General features: G+C 41.6%; 2 protein-coding genes across 2 annotated transcripts in view; one reads left to right on the top strand and one right to left on the bottom strand.

Moving 5' to 3' along the window:
* elp3 (elongator acetyltransferase complex subunit 3) overlaps positions 1-2380 on the bottom strand; it is a 30617-nt gene extending 28237 nt beyond the window's left edge. The window contains exons 1-4 of the mRNA XM_037751494.1: positions 2213-2380; positions 1724-1823; positions 1179-1317; positions 669-739 (exon numbers count right to left, since the gene is read on the bottom strand). Of these exons, the coding sequence (XP_037607422.1) occupies positions 669-739; positions 1179-1317; positions 1724-1823; positions 2213-2234 (332 nt within the window). The 5' untranslated portion in view covers positions 2235-2380. The remainder of the gene's footprint in view (positions 1-668; positions 740-1178; positions 1318-1723; positions 1824-2212) is intronic.
* Positions 2381-3605: 1225 nt separating this feature from the next.
* The window catches only part of LOC119477419 (kinesin-like protein KIF13B), a 59572-nt gene continuing 43758 nt past the window's right edge, over positions 3606-19419 (top strand). Inside the window, 10 exon segments of the mRNA XM_037751512.1 lie at positions 3606-3737; positions 3926-4027; positions 4283-4370; positions 6113-6206; positions 14804-14816; positions 14918-14978; positions 16314-16406; positions 18471-18651; positions 18761-18848; positions 18986-19120. Coding sequence (XP_037607440.1) covers positions 4298-4370; positions 6113-6206; positions 14804-14816; positions 14918-14978; positions 16314-16406; positions 18471-18651; positions 18761-18848; positions 18986-19120 — 738 coding nt within the window. The 5' untranslated portion in view covers positions 3606-3737; positions 3926-4027; positions 4283-4297.

Here is a 19419-nt window from a genome sequence, read left to right as displayed (position 1 = left end):
ATCAGTGAATGTTAATGGGTTCTATGGGTATCCACGAGTCTCCCCTTTACAGACATGCCCACTTTATGATAATCACATGCAGTTTGGGGCAAGTCATAGTCAAGTCAGCACACTGACAGCTGTTGTTGCCTGTTGGGCTGCAGTTTGCCATGTTATGATTTGAGCATATTGTTTTATGCTAAATGCAGTACCTGTGAGGGTTTCTGGACAATATCTGTCATTGTTTTGTGTTGTTAATTGATTTACAATAATAAATATTTACATACATTTGCATAAAGCAGCATATTTGGCCACTCCCATGTTGATAAGAGGATTAAATACTTGACACATTTTTAACAGATTAAAAAAATGTGCGATTAAAGGTACTGTTTGTAACTTCTCACACATATAAAACGGGTCGGTGTCCCATGTGCTCACGCGTGTGGCTACGCTGTTCCAACACAAACTACACGGAAGCACCAAAGCCGCAAAACAGGACGCTGACTTTCGTTGACTTAACGGCCACAGGTGTCGCTGTTAACAAGACATTTCTGATTCTTACATAGAGTCCTTTTAATTTGCGATTAATTTCTATTAATTATTGTGACATCCTGGTCAATCATGCGATTAATCACGATTAAATATTTGAATCCACTGACCGCCCTAAAGAAAAGACACTTGTTACTTACACACAGATGTTGCCTGTGAAGGCGATGTGTGGACACCGATGTGGTTTGCACATCACGGCCACCACCGCAATCTGGATTGAAGACAAAAGTACTGAGTTTTAAATAATTTCCTGAATATGACCTGTATGAAAACAATCTTGATCACAATCACTGTCACTTTCAGCACGCTGTAGTCTTCATGACTTTACAAACATGAGATTAAAGAACCTTCATGTAGTTGAGCAGCTGAGCTCCATCATCACCTGAGCTGAAACATTTTGTAACATCTCATTTGGTTGAATATTTACTTATCAAGAATATGGCATGAACTAAAAATCAACTCATAAACTGATCAGAATACACACATTGCAGGGATGGTGCGTTGTCTATTGCATTTTTTTTTAGTCTGAAGTTACTTTAAAAGAACTGGGCCAACACATTTCTACTGTTTGGTTCCAGTCCTTACAGAGCTCAGCCTTAAACTGCTGACCCCAGGTCAGAGTGACAGACGGGGACATGAGGGTTACATACCCCGCTGGCAGTGCGGATGGGTTTGGCCTTTAGTTTGGGCACCAGAGCCCGACGGTAGTGTTGTGGAACGGCGGCGATGATGTCCACCAATCGGGGCTGGGCTTCAAGTCCATATTTAGCTGAAGTCTTAGTCTTCACCCTTTTCACAACAGAATCATAGAAAGAAATAGCACAGTCTAGAGTACATGGTAGTAGGAGAGCATCTTCTAGTCATTTGTAATCCTGCCATTAATATGAACAGACATACAAGCGCAATTCAAAAGGAGCACAAAGTTCCGATCAAAAGACATGATAACAATACCTGATAGCAGACCTATTCAATTACTTATTTTAGAAGGGGCCAGATTTTTTCATTAAATGTAATCTGTACACAACATGAGTTTCATCCATACAGCTCGCATATAACTGTAATAAAGGGCTTCTGTGGTGTGTAGTGTGAACTTCATTAAATTGATTACAGGGGGCTGTCTGTGTGTGTGTGTGTGTGTGTGTGTGTGTGTGTGTGTGTGTGTGTGTGTGTGTACATAGTGGGGAAGAAGACTTACTTGTTCAGATTGATGTCTTTGCCCTCTTCATGGGCTTCAACCAGCTGTTTGATGACATCAGCAATTGTCATCATCATCAGCTCAGCTCGGCTCAGATCACCTAACAGACATGATCAATATAGTCTGAATTACTATTTCTTTAGTATTTCCATGCAGATGACGTTACATGGAGTTGAATCTACCAGCTCCAGGTTCATCTAATGTTAGCTAGATATAGATCATATTATACTGAGCAACAGTAGTTTAGACTCATTGTCAATAACTGGATGAATTCAGGCTTCGCTTCAGTACGGAGCATTTTCAAAATATGTACGACTCGCTTTTGAAATGAAAAGTTGTATACGCAGTAACGTTAGAACTGAGTTAGAACTCGCTGTCATCATGTTGTGAGACTTAGGAAGACTTGTTAGCATTAGCAACCAGCTAAAGCCAGCCTGACCAGTTCATAAAGTCATCTCAGCTGTTTTTAACAGCTCGTCACAAACTCACTCTTCTTCTTTGGCTTCCCCATTTCTTCCTTTAGGCAACACAGTTCAGATTCCGACGGGTGGATGCTGGTTTGCAGAGTTACATGTGTTTCTAACCAGAGAGGGCTGACAGCGATGTAAACAACTCCACGTTGCGTCAGAACACGGCTTCTGTCGTAAGGCGATCCAAAGTGTCGTAAAATAGCGTAAACGCGCCTTTTCCTCCGAATTACACTGCTGATTATTGACGTTTCTAGAAGGTTCTGAGGTTAAAACAGCGGCACTGTGTCACCACTGTTGGGTCAGTTTAATCAGCATTAAACTGACAATAACCTGATATTTTCAGGTGGAATTCCATTCATTCATGAATTCATTCATGAATTCATTCTCACTGTGCAATATCATTTTCCTCTTGTGCAATTTTGTTAATAGGCTATTCTGTTGTTGTTTTTTTAGAATATTTTATTTTCAATTTTTTAGTTAACCAAATATACCAAACATACTAAACACAAACAAACTCACACAAACATGGCTCCAAATTCCCTCCATATCCCACCCACATACAAACTGAAAAAGAACCATACTCCAGAGGAGTACGCCAGTTAACTATCAATTAAATTAAAAAGGATAAAGAAAAAAACAAATTAAATACACAAATAAAGAAATGATAAATAACGAGATGCAGTGTTCTGACTTATTCAGATGACTAATGATGTAACAAGTCTGATCATTTTGTTATATCTAATCCGATATAGGTGTAGGTAAGGAGTCCATATAGGTTAAATAGGGTTGCCAAATCTTCAGAAAGGTGTTGTATTCATTTCTGAGGGTATATGTGAACTTTTCAAGTGGAATGCAGCTGTTCATTTCTAAAAGCCATCTATAGATGATCTATCCTATAGATATGAGGAGATGGGAATCAGACTTCCATGTGATTGCTATACACTTCCTGGCGATGCATAGAGCTATTTCTAAAACCCTTTTCTGAAAGTTTCACAAAGGTGTACTAATGACTGTGAAATACCCTAATAAGCAAATGTGCGAATCCAATGGGAAGGTAAATCTTGTTACTATTGTCATAATATCAGAGTTAATAGTCTGTTTATTGTCAATACTATATATACTGCTCCTATTTTTAGACTTCCTTCTATTTAAATGGTTCATATTTTGTTTCACTTTGTTTAGCTCTTTTTACTGTGTTTTGTTTTGTGCACTATTCTCTTTACTGCTGTACACTGCAAATTTCCCCACTGCGGGACTAATAAAGGAATATCTGATCTTATCTCTTATTAACTTGGGATATTTGACCTATTTTTTACATATTTTATTTTGGACAAATCTTGTTGAAGGAAAAGCACAGACTTGTAGTGCGTGTGTGTCCACACCGTGGCGCTGATGTCCCTCTCATATCCTGGGCCACTTGGAAGCTCCTCAGTAAATCTCACAGTAAATCCCCTTCTGCCTTCAGCTGGCTTCACTGATCTCTGGAGGAAAGTTTCAGGAAATGCAACAGGTGGAGGATCCGAGGGAATGACCTGTGGACTGTGGTGAGTGTTTGTTACACTCACAGAGAACCAGGGTTTCATAGAGCACTGTACCGGGGTCAGGTACATTGATCAGCGGTCATTAATCAGACATTTGACCCTCTGTGTCTCTCTCTGTGTGTGTGCGTGTGTATGTGTGTGTGTGTGTGTGTGTATGTGTATGTGTATGTGTGTGTGTGTGCTGTTCTCAGCTCTCGTTAGCGTCCCGGTGCTAACTGCTGCTGCTGCTGTGTGTACTTGAAGGTGCCTGGTGGGAGAGTCGGACAGGGAAACACGTCGCACTCTTTCACACGGTTTGTTCACTTCTTTATACAATACACTCTGTACTTTAGCTTATTATGTCTTCAGGGACGTTTTCACAAGCTGCTCGGAGTGTATTAATTGTGTTATAATAAGCAGGAGTCAGTAGTTTACCGTGTTTATTTAGAGATAGTCGTATATCTCAATCTATGAAGCTGCGTTCAGGTGTATATGTAAGATGTTGTTTTAAGTAACGTGACATGCACAGTAGCAGTGGTTTGACTCGTGTCCATTCATATGTTTACCAGCAGTCAGGTGGCACCATGGATGACAACAACAGCCTCAATGACTCCAACGTAAAGGTCGCAGTTCGTGTGCGACCAATGAACAGGAGAGGTGAGTGTAATGTCAGAGGAACCTTGTGACGCTTTTAGCAGCAGTGAGTTGAACCATACAGACACTTATTAGGATGTTTTTCACGGCTCAAACAAAAGGCATTTTCAACAACTGTGCCCAGCACCAAAGAGGCTCTCTGGGGCTTTATGAAGCAAGTGGGTGAATTAGTAGTTTTCAACACACAATAGAAGCTTCATTCCTGTGTTTTATTACAGTTTGTTTCTCACAGCCAGGCTACTGAAAAGGTCTATTCTGTTCCTCTTTGGAGTTTCTGTGGGAGTAGACATGGAAAAATTATGTAAGGGACAGTGACATCACATCCTGACAGAAAAGGGACTATAATGCATGTACAGTATAGTGTTGTAATGCTGAGAATCTCACATAACAGCTGGGCTGTGTTGCTGAACAGCTGCAACATCCTTGAATTAATTTCATGTAAAATATCAGCAGAGCTGTCAATCACTTAATATATTTAATCGTGATTAATCGCATCGTTACACGCGTAGTTAATCGCACATTTTTTAATCTGTTCAAAATGTACCTTAAAGGGAGATTTATTAAGTATTTAATACTCTTATCAACATGGGAGTGGGCAAATATGCTGCTTTGTGCAAATGTATGTATATATTTATTATTGTAAATCAAATAACAACACAAAACAATGACAGATATTGTCCAGAAACCCTCACAGGTACTGCATTTAGCATAAAACAATATGCTCGAATCATCACATGGCAAACTGCAGCCCAACAGGCAACAACAGCTGTCAGTGTGTCAGTGTGCTGACTTGACTATGAGTTGTCCCCAAACTGCATGTGATTATCATAAAGTGGGCATGTCTGTAAAGGGGAGACTCGTTGGTACACACATATCTGGAGGTCAGAGGTCAAGTGACCTCTTTGAAAATGGTCATGCTGGTTTTTCCTTGCTGATATTTAGCGTAAGTTTGGAGCGTTATTTAACCTCCTTCGTGACAAGCTAGTATCACATGGTTGGTACCAATCCTTAGTTTTCTTGTTTCATATGATACCAGTATCTTCACTCTAGCGTTAAAACTGAGCCCGCTACAACCTAAAAATCGCAAGTTGCATTTAAGAAATGAGTGGCTTTAAAACAAATTTGCGTTAACTTTCACAGCCATAAACATATCACATTTCCAATTGGGGTTTCCGCAAAGGTTTTCAAAACTACAAATATGCCTAATTGAGTGTAACAGTGGTAAATGTCACGGTACATGTGCCCTAATTCATGCTCTGACAGGAACTTCCAGCACTGTCTCGGCATTTGAAACCTCGTACTGTAGGTAGGAATGAGGAAGAGTAGCTGTAACCCTGCTTTTCCTCACTGTCTGCTCAGGGAGTAGTAAAGTCGTTGTAGTGTTTGCACAGGCAAGTCCTGGATGAATCATCATCAATAAAACTATTTCCTGCATCTCCATGTTGGGCTGTTTGTGCTACGATCACGAGGAACTGGCACACACACACAAAGTTTATACCACCTGTTATTCTGTGATGACTGTTGTGTCAGTGACTACTAAGGAAAGTTATGATGGCCAGTGCGTACAGTGCTCTTTAAACTCTTCAAACAATGGAGAGCCCTTTTGCAGAAGCAACTTTGTTCACTGTGCATTTCACATCTTTTTTGTAGGTCTAAAACCTGTCAACAGTGTGCATTGGAAAAGCATGTTTCTTGTTCTCATTAAAAGTTCATCCCTTTTCTCATTGACTTCTGTTTCAATTCAGAAAAAGACCTAAAGACAAAATGTGTGGTGGAGATGGAGGGGAACCAGACGGTTCTGAATCCAGCCATCACCAACGTGAGCAAAGGAGACCCCCGGTAAGCTGCAGACTTTCACACACTAGTTCATCACATTATCATCAGTTTGTTGCAAAACCATTCAGCCTTTGAGAGATGGATCATTTTGCCGTTTACTTTTTATTTTAGTTTTTTCTGCTTCTACTGTAGCAGGTGCTAACCAGTCTTTGGCTATCCACAGTGAGGTCACCATGGGTAGCTACATTATTTGTTCAGCTTTGTGAACTCATGAGACATTTTTCGGTGATTATGGCGGAGATTTGGGCTTGAGTCACTTGGACTCGAGTCAGACTCGAGTCGTGAATCTGATGACTTTAGACTGAACTTGACAAAATAAAGAAAACATTGTAATTCTGGTTGGGGGCGGTATAATCACTTTTCAGTGATTTGTTTGAAGACACCATGCACAAAGTTTGGGGCTTGACTGGGGACTTGTTGGTCTTGACTGGGGACATGACTGGGCATTTGTTGGTCTTGAATGGAGCCTTCACTGTGGGGCTTGTTGGGACTTGACTGGGAACTTGTTGGTCTTGACTTGGGACGGATTGGGGACTTGTTCTTGGCTGGGGACTTGTTTGTCTTGACTTGGGACTTCACTTGGAACTTGTTGTTCTTGACTTGGGACTCAACTGGGGACTTGTTGATCTTGACTGGGGACTTCACTGTGGGGCTTGTTGGGACTTGACTGGGGACTTGTTGGTCTTGACTTGGGACTTCACTGGGAACTTGTTGGTCTTGACTTGGGACTCGACTGGGAACTTGTTGGTCTTGACTTGGGACTTGACTGGGGATTTGTTGGTCTTGACTTGGGACTCGACTGGGCATTTGTTGGTCTTGACTGGGGACTTCACTGTGGGGCCTGTTGGGACATGACTGGGGACTTGTTGGTTCTTGGCTTGGGACTCGACTGGGGACTTTTTAGTCTTGACTGGAGACTTGTTGGTCTTGACAGGGGACTTGACTGGGGGCTTGTTGGTTTTTGGTTGAGACTTGACTGGAGATTTGTTGGTCTTGACTGGGGACTTGACTCAGGATTTGTTGGTCTTGACTTGGCACTTGACTGGGAACTTGTTGGACTTGACTGGGGACTTGTTGGTCTTTAGTTGCAACTTGACTGGGGACTTGTTGGTCTTGACTGGGGGCTTATTGGTCTGTAATTGTAACTTGACTGGGGACTTGTTGGTCTTGACTGGGGGCTTATTGGTCTGTAATTGTAACTTGACTGGGGACTTGTTGGTCTTGACTGGGGGCTTATTGGTCTGTAGTTGTAACTTGACTGGGGACTTGTTGGTCTTTAGTTGCGACTTGACTGGGGACTTGTTGCTCTTGACAGGGGGCTTGTTGGTCTTTAGTTGCGACTTGACTGGGGACTTGTTGGTCTTTAGTTGGGACGTGACTAGGGGCTTGTTGGTCTTTAGTTGGGATGTGACTGGGGGCTTGTTGGTCTTTAGTTGGGACATGACTGGGCTTGTTGGTCTTTAGTTGGGATGTGACTGGGGGCTTGTTGGTCTTTAGTTGGGACATGACTGTGGGCTTGTTGGTCTTTAGTTGGGACATGACTGTGGGCTTGTTGGTCTTTAGTTGGGACATGACTGGGGACTTGTTGGTCTTTAGTTGGGACATGACTGGGGACTTGTTGGTCTTGACCGGGGGCTTGTTGGTCTTTAGTTGGGACGTGACTGGGGACTTGTTGGTCTTTAGTTGGGACATGACTGGGGACTTGTTGGTCTTGACCGGGGGCTTGTTGGTCTTTAGTTGGGACGTGACTGGGGACTTGTTAAGAGATATTAACGTTTTGTTCTACGGTATAGAATACGTCAGTAAATATCCCACTCGGGAATTTTGAAGCTTTTATATCTTATAAAAGGCGGTTGCTAACAAGTGGCTAAATGAGACTACTAAACGTCATCACACCGACTCATCCTCCTTTACAGCCTCGTTGTGTATACTCACACTCATGCAACCGTGGTGTAGTTTGTTTATAGACTAACGTTAGCTTTTTACTTCTGGCGATTGCATTCACACTTGCCACAGAGCTTATTTTCTGCAATAATCCCAAAACCCAATGGAAAAATCCCATTGGCTGTGTGTCGAGGGAACCAGGGCGATGCTAACTTCCTGGTTGGCCTACAAAAATACGTCATCCCTGGAGCACTCTAGTCCCTCAGGATTGCCGGCAGAAGAGTTTATATAGACTAACGCCTAGTTCACATTACACAACTTTAGGCCTGATTTTCCGCTCCTCAAGAGTTTTTGGAGCTCCCTGACATCAGCGTAGGCTCGCCGCTCGCACATCGGCGCTCGGGCGTCATGTGTGAACCCCTCGGAAGACACTCGCCGATGCCTCGCAGACGCATTCCGGATATGTAGCATGCTAACAATGTGGACCTGTCGGAGACTCCAGCCACCAGCTACAGCCGATGAGAGTGTAAGACATGGGTTGAGGGGACACCTGGGGGAGGAGGGGGTCGGCTGTATCAACAGGAACTTACTGTATGTGCTGCATTTGCAACACGGAGCAAAGTTGTTGTTGCACACAGAGGAATAAATAGTAAAAGAGTGTGGAAACAGGCTATTTTGTGAACACGTGCCAATGACAACATCAGCATTGTGTCGGTATCATGTCATTCAGCATGTATTTCTCGTTTTTGGTGACAAAACGTAGTTTGGATACCACATCTGGGACTCCTCCTGGTGAAAGATCTTGTAGTGTGTGACCTCCTGTCGCCGGTCAGTCATGTAGTGTGTAAACCACAACGACTTAAAGGTCCCATATTGTAAAAAGTGAGATTTTCAGGTCTTTTATATTATAAAGCAGGTTTAAGTGCTTTATAAATACTGTTAAACTATCAAAAACGCTCAATACACGGAGAAATACACACAGCCCGTATTCAGAAATTGTGCGTTTGAAACAAGCCGTCAGGATATCTGTCCATTTGTGATGTCACAAATATACAATATATTTAGATCATCACACGGTTTTAAACATAAACATTCTAAATGTGTCCCAGTTTATTTCCTGTTGCAGTGTATGTGAATAACATCAGCTGACAGAAAGTAAACATGGACCCAAGCTGTTGCCTAGCAACTCAATTCCGTTGCAATTCCGTTGAAATGTGCTAAAACAGAGTGTTTCAGAGAGAGGGTGAATACAGGTATATTCAGACAGACAGTACGAGGAAAATAAAGGGTTATTGAACATTAAAGCATGTAAACATGTTCAAATAGAAACACAAAATACAAGTATGAACCTGAAAATGAGCACGATATGGGACCTTTAAATACTCCTGATTACAAGACCGCACGTCACAGTAGTGTGAACAGTACAGCGATCTGACGACTTTGAAAGTTGTGTAGTGTAAACTTGGCTTAACCGGCCAGTCAAGTTAGCGTCCAGTCGCTCGGAAGAAGCTCAGATCCAACCCCTGACCCCACCCATCCTCCCTCTATTGCTCTTTTCCATTCTTCCTCCTCCCTCTGTGTCCTTCCTGCATCATTCCTCTCTTTACAAAGGGCGTGTCTGTTCCAGCTCAGTCCTGCTCAGGTAGCCACGATTTTAAAGGAGTTGGAAGAAAGTAGAGGACAGTGTCGAGATCTAAAAGACTCAGAATTCAATTTACAATGTATGCTTCCAGCCAGGATGGACATCTTTGGTTTAATATTATGATATCAGAACTCCCATCAGCATCAAAATAGCAACAAAATGACAGCAGTTGTGGGTGCAAACGTGCATTGATTGTGTTAAATTGAAAACGTGCCACTGGGTGAGCGTGTTTTGTACGTCTCCGGTGTTTGCTGTTGACAAAGTAGTGCAGTCGTCTTCTCTCCTCCTTGCAACTGAGTCAGAGCAGCTGCAGGTAGATGCTCCCTGGAGGTTTTTTTGGCCCCTTCTCAGGTTACCTTCGTTCGGTAAATACGCCTTAAGGCAATCCCCTCCGGTAACAGAGTATGAAATGAATCTCTGTCTTTGTAGCAAGAGATTCTCATGTGCATTTTTTTTGTGTGTGTGTGTCTGTCTCTTCTGCCCTGACATGCTTCAGCAGAGGTATGCTTCCCCTTTGGGGCTCAATGTGAACAGGTTTTACAGGCTCAGTGCAACACGGGCGAGCACTTCCATGATCCCAGAGCAGCACATGGGTCACAAAGTGGGAGAAGTAAACCGATTTTGAGCAGAGTATTTTGAACGGGAAAGCATCAGTTTCTGCATCAAGGCACTCTTGATTACTTTCCCAGTAGATTGTAGATTCTATTATGAGCATAATCAGTGTTACAGAAAAGCTTTGTTTGTCTGGGGGGGGAGTCACTCACCAGCCAATTCCACAAGGTTTGTGCTGCTTAGTCAGCTCGCTGCCTGACAGGTTTAACTGAATTGCCGCATGAGCCTCAGGGGTTGTTAATATGTTACGGCACCCTTTGGTAGCTGCAGCTGGGGAATGCAGTAAAGGGCTGTCGGACCCTCGGGGATGCTAGAGATTAACACAGCCATCGGGTCTGCTCTCATAACTTTGGAGCCCACCGATAGTCAGCAGGCCTATAAAAACTATAGTTTCATTTTACTGCACATGGTGTAAACAGACCTTGAATTGTTGCCGGAATATTTATCAGCCCCCTGCGGAATAATGTTTAGGAAATGAAACAGAAATTGTGAGCCTTTCTTATCTGAACTTTGCTTTGATAAGAGCCCCCTCTTTGAAGAGGTTTTTTTTATCTGTTTATGGCATCACAAATGTTTGTTTTTATATCCTTGAGAACATCAATATATACAGAGTTTTGTAATATGAACAGAATCCACCCAGAAGGGGTGTATTATCAGGCCACTTAGATCTGGAATAGTCTAGTCGTGTAGGCCTGTATGTTGTCGGTCATATACCTTCTCCTCCCTCTCCTTGAGTGACTCCTTGGAGCTGCGAGGCTCTGCCAGTTATCTCACGAATGTCCTTGCCAGCCCAGGAGAGGACAGGACTTAATGTTGCTCTTTCATGGACCAGCCAAGTCTCACATAGGGAGGCCTTGTTTCATTACAACCCCCCCCCCCCACCATGTGTGTGGCCATGACTAAATTTGCACCCTTGTTTTTTTTTTTAAACCCCCAAATTGATATTATTTCTGCCTGAGTGAAGGCTGTGTGTGTTGAGTTATGTATGGTCCCAGGAGACTGGGTGCCTGTGTTTAAGCATGACGGATGTAGAACAAATATAACAATCTGTATTTCTCACATTTTCACATTCTGGGTGGCTTACTCAAATAGATTTGCACAAAAGATTTTCTTTTGTATGTTATAGGGCTGTGAACCGATTAAAATATTTAATCGTGATTAATCGCACTTAAAGGGAGATTTGTCAAGTATTTAATACTCTTATCAACATGGGAGTGGGCAAATATGCTGCTTTATGCAAATGTATGTATATATTTATTATTGGAAGTCAATTAACAACACAAAACAATGACAGATATTGTCCAGAAACCCTCACAGGTACTGCATTTAGCATAAAACAATATGCTCAAATCATAACATGGCAAACTCGAGCCCTGCGTTTCACACATAAACTCGGTGAAATTCCAGTCGAGTTGGACCAAAGCACACTTGGTCATTGTTGGAAAGAGTAACGACGACGGTTTAGGTGAGTTTTATTTAGTTTCTGTCCAGTTTGAATGAAGTGTTTTTTACGATGCTCCGCTACGTACAGCCGATCTCAACATAAACACAAATACATGTGGATGATGCGCAAGCTGAACGGAGAGGAAGGGGTGGGGCTGGAGGTCTGCGCTCTCCGAGTGCCATTGTAGTTCTCTATGGATTCATCATCAGAAGGGACCCTTTCCACATATAGGTAGTCACATGATCCATTGTTAATAGAAACATTGATTATAGCAGCTTTAAACATCACTTCCAAGTATAACAGAATCGTATTTTTACCAACACAATGTGACTAGTGCTGGTTTCATGAATGCTACGTTGCTGATGGACAACACCATGAAGCTGCACTGGAGCACAGGACCTTTTTGATAATTCAATTTGACGTTTGCTGGCAGGAATGTGGTAATGTGTTTGCTGACTGATGCATAGGGTGCTATTGTTGACTGCACCGGGTTGAACCCAAAACGCAGTGACTGTGTGTTTTAAAGTGCTCTTGGCTCGGCCTGTGTCTCGGGGACACTGAAAGGCTCTGAGATTCTTAGTGCTGTGTCACATTCTCCACTTGATTCACAATGAGCCAAAGAGGATTAGTCACCGTGACAGATTTTTTAAGCTTTGCTACGATTAAAACACCTTTGACTTTGTGTCCTTGAAACTCCCCCTTCCTTACTCCGCTGACTTTGACCCGGGGTCGTGTCACACTTTCAGTATTTGCTTGCTCTGCTGTTCCTGCACCACAGCGTTGTTCGCTGTACTTTTTTCAACTGCCACAGAACAGTTTGTGAACGTCAAGTATCTGTTAAGACACAGCAGGTCACAGCATTGACATGTTATTAATGAGTTAGTACACACACAGTCAGCATTTAAGGGAAAACGTGATCATGATATCCCTACTTATGGCTGAGCTTCTTTGCCTTTCCAATAAGAAATGTCACGTAATGCATCTGGCTTAGGCTGCATTCACTCCAGATCCGGAGGTGCGGCTCCCATTCATTTTGTATGGGGGCAGTGTGTTTGGGCTGTGGCTGAGCTGGCCGCAGGGGGTTGCTGGGAAAAAACGGAACCGGCGATCCAGAGCTGTGCCGCACAGCCGTGAGGGAACAAAAGACGTTAATCGTCGCAGTTAGTGGGCCATTAAAGGGACTCTGCCACACGGCGAATTGCCGCAACGCCCGATCTGGTGTGAATGCAGCCTTAGGGGCCCCTTTGACCCCTTCGGCCTCTGGACCTGTGTCTGATCCATGCAGTCAAGAGCTGATTTGTCTTTGCATTTGCTAGCGTGGTGTCTAACTTTTTTTTAAAATTATTATTATTATATATATATGTATATATGTACTATATTTATTTTTTTATTTATCTAATGAAAAGTATGGATGCACAGATTTATCGGACGAAAATTGGTGTCGGCTGATATTCACCTTGTTGACTGCCATCGGTAAATAAGATGACATTCGCCGATGGCAGTGGTCGATGATTTTATCGGCTGTGTCGCATCAATTTTGCGTCGGCTAAATGTTGTTAGTTATTAAAAATTTCAAAAAGAATCTTTTTCATGTGAAAAAAATGTGTAAATGTGTATGATTGAATTTGTGCTCATTCAAAGACAGAGTAATGAAATGCTGAATGACCTTAAAACCGCTCAGTTATTTTCTTTTATAATGAAGAGGTCTTTGTTTCCTTGGCACAAAAGGGGAATAAATAACAGCAAAAGCAAAACAAACAAAAACATCGGCATCAGCTATCGGCCAAATTGTTATTTTAATCATCGGTATCTGTATAGGCCCGGCATTTAACAGTCGGTGTATCCCTAATGAAGAGCGACGCCTACTCACAGCCGTCGTGACATGCGGCCTATGCAGAGTGGTTAACAGTTCAACCAGTTTTTCTCCTCTCAGTTTGCCTCATTTAATTAATTATAAGAGGATATCTAGACTAGAGGCAGGGAACTATTAAGTATTTCACAAGAAAAAGAAGCACAAAATTGATATGAATCTGAAAAGTAGACATAATAATATATTTGTATTATAGCCATGTTTATACCAGCTACCCGATCCAGCTATTTGTGTCAGTAGCGGCCCGATACCCGATCCGGTATCGATATCGGTGCATCCCTATTTTGGGCTTTGTAACTTTGCAGACCTTTTACATGCACAAAAAAACTATATAACACACTAAAGGAAAGGGGAAAAAGCACAAAAGAATAATAGGTTCTCTTTAATATTATAAAGGCCTCAGGGCTCTGGCTTTCTCTGCACATTATCCTTTGCTTTGCTTTGAAAAGTGCTTCTTACCAGGACCAAAATGTGAGATGAATGTTGCTAGTGTTGCAATGTGATACATATTTTCACATGTTCTTGCCATGGCGATATGTTTCCTCTGGTGTGTAAATCGACATGCCTGTGATAAACTGGCAGCGAAATTTAAAGGGGACATATCATGCTCATTTTCAGGTTCATGCTAGTATTTTGTGTTTCTACTAGAACATGTTTACATGCTGTAATGTTAAAAAAAACACATTATTTTTCTCATCATGTCTGTCTGAATGTACCTGTATTCATGCTCTGTCTGAAACGCTCCGTTTTAGCGCATTTTAACGGAATGGCAATGGAATTACGTTGCTAAGAAACAGTTCGGGTCCATGTTTACATCCCGTAAGCTGATGTCATTCACATACACTGCAACAGGAAATAAACTGGGACACATTTAGTATGTATGTGAAATGGACTAAATATTGTATATTTGTGACATCACAAATGGACAGAAATCCTAACGACTTGTTTCAAACGCACAGTTTCTGAATACAGACTGTGTGTATTTCTCCATGGATTGAGTGTTTTGATACTTTCACAGTATTTATATAGCACTTAAACCTGCTTTATAATATATAAAAGACATGTAAATCTCACTTTTTACAATATGGTTTATTTTTAACACCAATTGTTAACAGATATTTTTTTTTTCTTCTCTCTGTTGCCCTCAGAAATCAGCCAAAGGTGAGTTATTAAATTAAACTAAATTAGATTATATCATATTCACATGCTCAAATGAAATGAAATTGAAATCCACTCTCTTCTATTCTGTGCGCTCTCTTCAGGTGTTTGCCTACGACCACTGCTTCTGGTCAATTGATGAATCTGAAGACGACAAGTTTGCAGGTTGGTACATTTCCACGGTGGCTACTTGGTTCTGTTTTTAGCTCGTGTGTAACTTCACTGCTCGGTGACTCATTTCTTAAACTTATCTCCTGACAACGTTTCCTGATATTCTGCACTATTTATGGAGTCCAAGTAATGGGGGGGGGGGGTCCTAACAATGTGAGGGGTATTAATAATTCAGCAGCCTGTGTCAGATGAATTGATTCCGAACAAAATGCTCACCATGTTTGTCTACTCTGTGCTGTGAGCAGGGTCTGAAATTAACTTTTTTTACTTCCTGCCACTGTGGCAGACAAGTATTTATTTTTGTCTGCTAATCAGAAATTTTATCTGCCACTTTTGAAATCTCCGTGCTAAATGAAGGAATAACATTTTAGATCTGATGTCATTCAATGTTCGATATATTTGACATTAAAAAAATATATACAGTACATTACATACATGGTAAATTACAGTGTTCGAATTACACCTTGGTTGAGGGTAGTGTACACAGTACTGTTCTGTACTTTGTTATAGTCATCTATAGTGGTTATTTGCATAAAAACACACAATTCAAATGATTATGATTATTCAAATATTTGCTTTGATTAAAAGAAATCTTGGCAAGCTGCTTAGAGCTAGTGTTAGGAAGTTAAACAAGTCATAATTCCCTCCCTAATATCTATTTTATATTGATGTGAAAACATCTCCTTCAAACAACTGGATTTATTAAAGTTTCTCACAAAAGAAATAATTTTACGAGATAAATTTTGAACACATCATGATAACCTTGTAATTTACCTTCGTCCAATAGTCATGTTTCTTGCGCAGACTTTGACCGCCTCATAATAATAACTCAATGGCACCTCCGTTAACGTTAGTAGCTCCGCTATTTAGCCAGTCAGGACTGTGCTGCCCACCGGCTGCTAACAGCTAACGTTACTAACTCTCCTCCTGTTGATTTAAACGCAGGTTTGTTGTTCACAGTGTCGCATTATCAGGGAAAAATAGGGTCCCCTCAGGTTTAGTAGCGCCACGCTGTTGAGTGCTTTAAGGGACCCCTTTGAGAATGGCCATGACAGTTTGGAGCGTTATTTAGCCTCCTTCCCAACAAGCTAGTATGACATGGTTGGTACCAATGGATTCCTGTTTTTTTTTAGTTTCATATGATACCAGTATCTTCGCTCTAGCTGTAAAACTGAGCCCGCTACAACCTAAAAATCGCAGTTGCATTAATGCGTTTAAGAAATTAGTGGCATTAAAACAGGTTAACTTTGACAGCCCTACTTGGAAGTCTAGTTAATGTTGCAGTCTGTACTTTGAGATGTTAAAGTGTGTTTTCTGATGTGTGTGCAGGTCAGGATGTCGTGTTCCAGTGCCTTGGGGAGAGTCTGCTGGACAACGCCTTCATGGGCTACAACGCCTGCATCTTTGCTTACGGACAGACAGGTAACATTTAAACCTGCAAACATCAGACTTATACACGTCTGCTGCTGAGACACATATTTTTCAGTCTCATCCTAGAGCAGGGGTCAGCAACCTGCGGCTCCGGAGCCAAATGTGTCTCTTTAGCTCCTCTCCAGTGGCTCCCTGTGGATTTTTAAAAAAAAATTGTGGAAATGAATAACTGTTGTTTTGTTTACATTTTCATTTTTATTTATCATTGTTGTAGGTCTATGATACGACGGTACGACGGAGTATTAGGGCCAAATTCAGGAAAAAAAATAAATCTGAGATTTCGAGAATAAAGTCATAATATTATAAAGTAGTAATTTTACGTGTTAGTTACTTTTTTTCTCGTAAAGTTATGACTTTATTCTCGTAATATTACGACTTTTTTTCGTAAAGTTATGACTTTATTCTAGAAATCTCCGATTTTTTTCCCTTAATGTGACCCTAATAATCCGTAGTACATTTGCTCTTTGGCTCTCACTACATTAGACTTATATACTATATACTTAGACTATAAACTGTGTTACCTTCATCACAATTTTGTTTGATAGTAAAGGTTGCTGACCCCTGCCCTAGAGTGTTTATTCATCCTTTTTGAATTTTTATAGAGATGTTGTGGTTCATCTGTTTATTTATATTCATGCGTACAGCTTTTTTTTTTCAGAATCATTAGCAGGGCTCTCCAGATCTGTATTAATTTACTATACGCAGGGCCGGCTCTAGACCTTTTGGTGCCCCTTGGCAAAATTCAGATTGGAAGCCTCAAATAACTGTATTTATTATAATTTAAATAAACAATTGGTCCCTGATAGTTTTGGCTTTAAAGTGTTTAGTCAATTTAGTCAACGGGGGTGAAAAGTCTATTTCTTTCTTTCTTTCTTTATTTGTTTATTCGTTACCTCAATGCAGAAAATGAGGAAGGGCGCCCACCGGCATTTTGTTTTAAACTTTTTTTTATTTTATTTTATTTACAGGGCGACCAGCGCCCCCCAAAAGGTGGCACCCTAGGCGACTGCCTATATGGCCTACTGTATGTCTTAAGCCGGCCCTGACTACACTCTTAAGAAAAAAATCCGTAGAAAAACAGATGATGTCCTGGCACAAAATATTACCTGGACATTTTCTGTTAAGTTTCTGTTAATCCTAAAACGGAAAATTCTGTATATTCACAGTATATCCTCCGTACCTAGCCAAATAACAGGCCCAACCTTTACATGCTGGAGGGAAAACAGAAGCTAACGCTAGCGTTTGTACGTTAGCTATCAGTCTCTGTGGATCACCTGAGACTAAAACTGGGGCTAACTCTACCTGACGTCCACTGAAGTCTAAAATATAAACATTACTAAAACGTAAACTACAATATCAAACTTGTGTTAGTCTCAAAATGAGTCAGCAAAATATTCCTGGCGTATCTGGTAACGTTAACGGTCGACAACAGCTGAACTAAACAACAAAACAGCTTTCCAACTAAAACGATACCGAGCTAACGTTAAGTCCTGAACATAAAGCATTTTGGTTAGACATTAATTGTTGATTTTTTACCACAGAGGTGTGAGAAATCTAAACTTTGCCGTGTGTGATGGTCTCTGCCTCTTCCATCTTTCGCGCTAGCGGAGGTTGTTGTTCCCACAATGCAATGCGTATTTAAAAATACGGAAAAAAACTCCTGTGAAAAATCGGTACAGAAAATTCCTTCATATTATCACGGTACATTGGCCTGTATTTCTACGGACTTTTCTTAGAGTGTATACGATTGAGCCTTTTTTATCTCTCACTTGCTTCCACAAATCTGTTATGTCCTGACAGAGAAGCATGCACATAAGACCATTTTTCTGAATTTCCTTTTTCTTGTTTAGTATATGTTCTAGTTTTTACTGTTGTTAAATAGGACCCGTGAGCAGCTTATGACTCATTATATCGTGTTTATGGACTTCCTGAGCCAATCGAATCAAATCTGACTCTATGTCCTCCTCTCTTCCTTCCTATTTGCCCTTTAACACTGCTTGGTTCTTTTTCTGCTTGATATGTTTGGATTTGTAAACTCCAGCTGTGTCTCACCAGGCTCTGGGAAGTCGTACACCATGATGGGCTCGGCGGAGCAGCCCGGTCTGATCCCTCGGCTCAGCAGCTCCCTGTTCAGCAGGACTGTGCAGGAGGCCCGGGAGGGGGAGAGCTTCACAGTGGAGGTCTCCTACATGGAGATTTACAACGAGAAGGTCCGAGACCTGCTCGACCCCAAGGGGTGAGGAACTGTTTGGTCTTGTTGACTCTTAAAACAGGGAGTCGCATACATTAGCATGGCCCGTGAATGACTGAAGGACGTGGGATTAATAACCGTCTCCTCTCCGTAGAAACCGACAAGCGCTGAGAGTGAGGGAGCACAAAGTTATGGGGCCTTATGTTGACGGCCTGTCTCGCCTGGCTGTGGCTTGCTACAAGGTACTTTATCAACTCATTTCTGCTCTGATTTCTTTCTGTTTTCGTGACATCGTGTTGCCGTGGGAAACAAGTTATTTTTGTATGTACGGGTGCAGACGAGACATGTGTTTTTTTTGTGGCGTCCGTGTCTCTGACAGGACATAGAGTCTCTGATGTCAGAGGGAAATAAATCTCGCACGGTGGCAGCCACGAATATGAATGAAGAGAGCAGCAGATCCCACGCTGTGTTCAACATCATCCTCACACACACACTCATGGACCTACGGTCTGAGGTAAGACACAGTCAAACACACACACACACACACACACACACACACACACACACACACACAGCATCAGCTATTGACGCCTAAAAGGATTAAAATAATCCCTTTTCCTTTCCAAAATGATCCTTTTACATACAACATGTTTTGACAGCATCTATTATCAACATGCCTGTGTAAATGATACTGTATGTTGCTGTTGAGGCCCCTCACATATTAGCAGAACCCCAGGCAACAAGGCAAGTTGCTTTCTTTGTCCAAAACAACAGTCCACAACTTGGGCTGTCAAAGATAACGCGTTAACGGAA

The sequence above is a fragment of the Sebastes umbrosus genome, chromosome 18, assembly GCF_015220745.1.
Source record: "Sebastes umbrosus isolate fSebUmb1 chromosome 18, fSebUmb1.pri, whole genome shotgun sequence".
Lineage (NCBI taxonomy): Eukaryota > Metazoa > Chordata > Actinopteri > Perciformes > Sebastidae > Sebastes > Sebastes umbrosus.
This window is presented reverse-complemented; position numbering and strand designations above follow the sequence as displayed.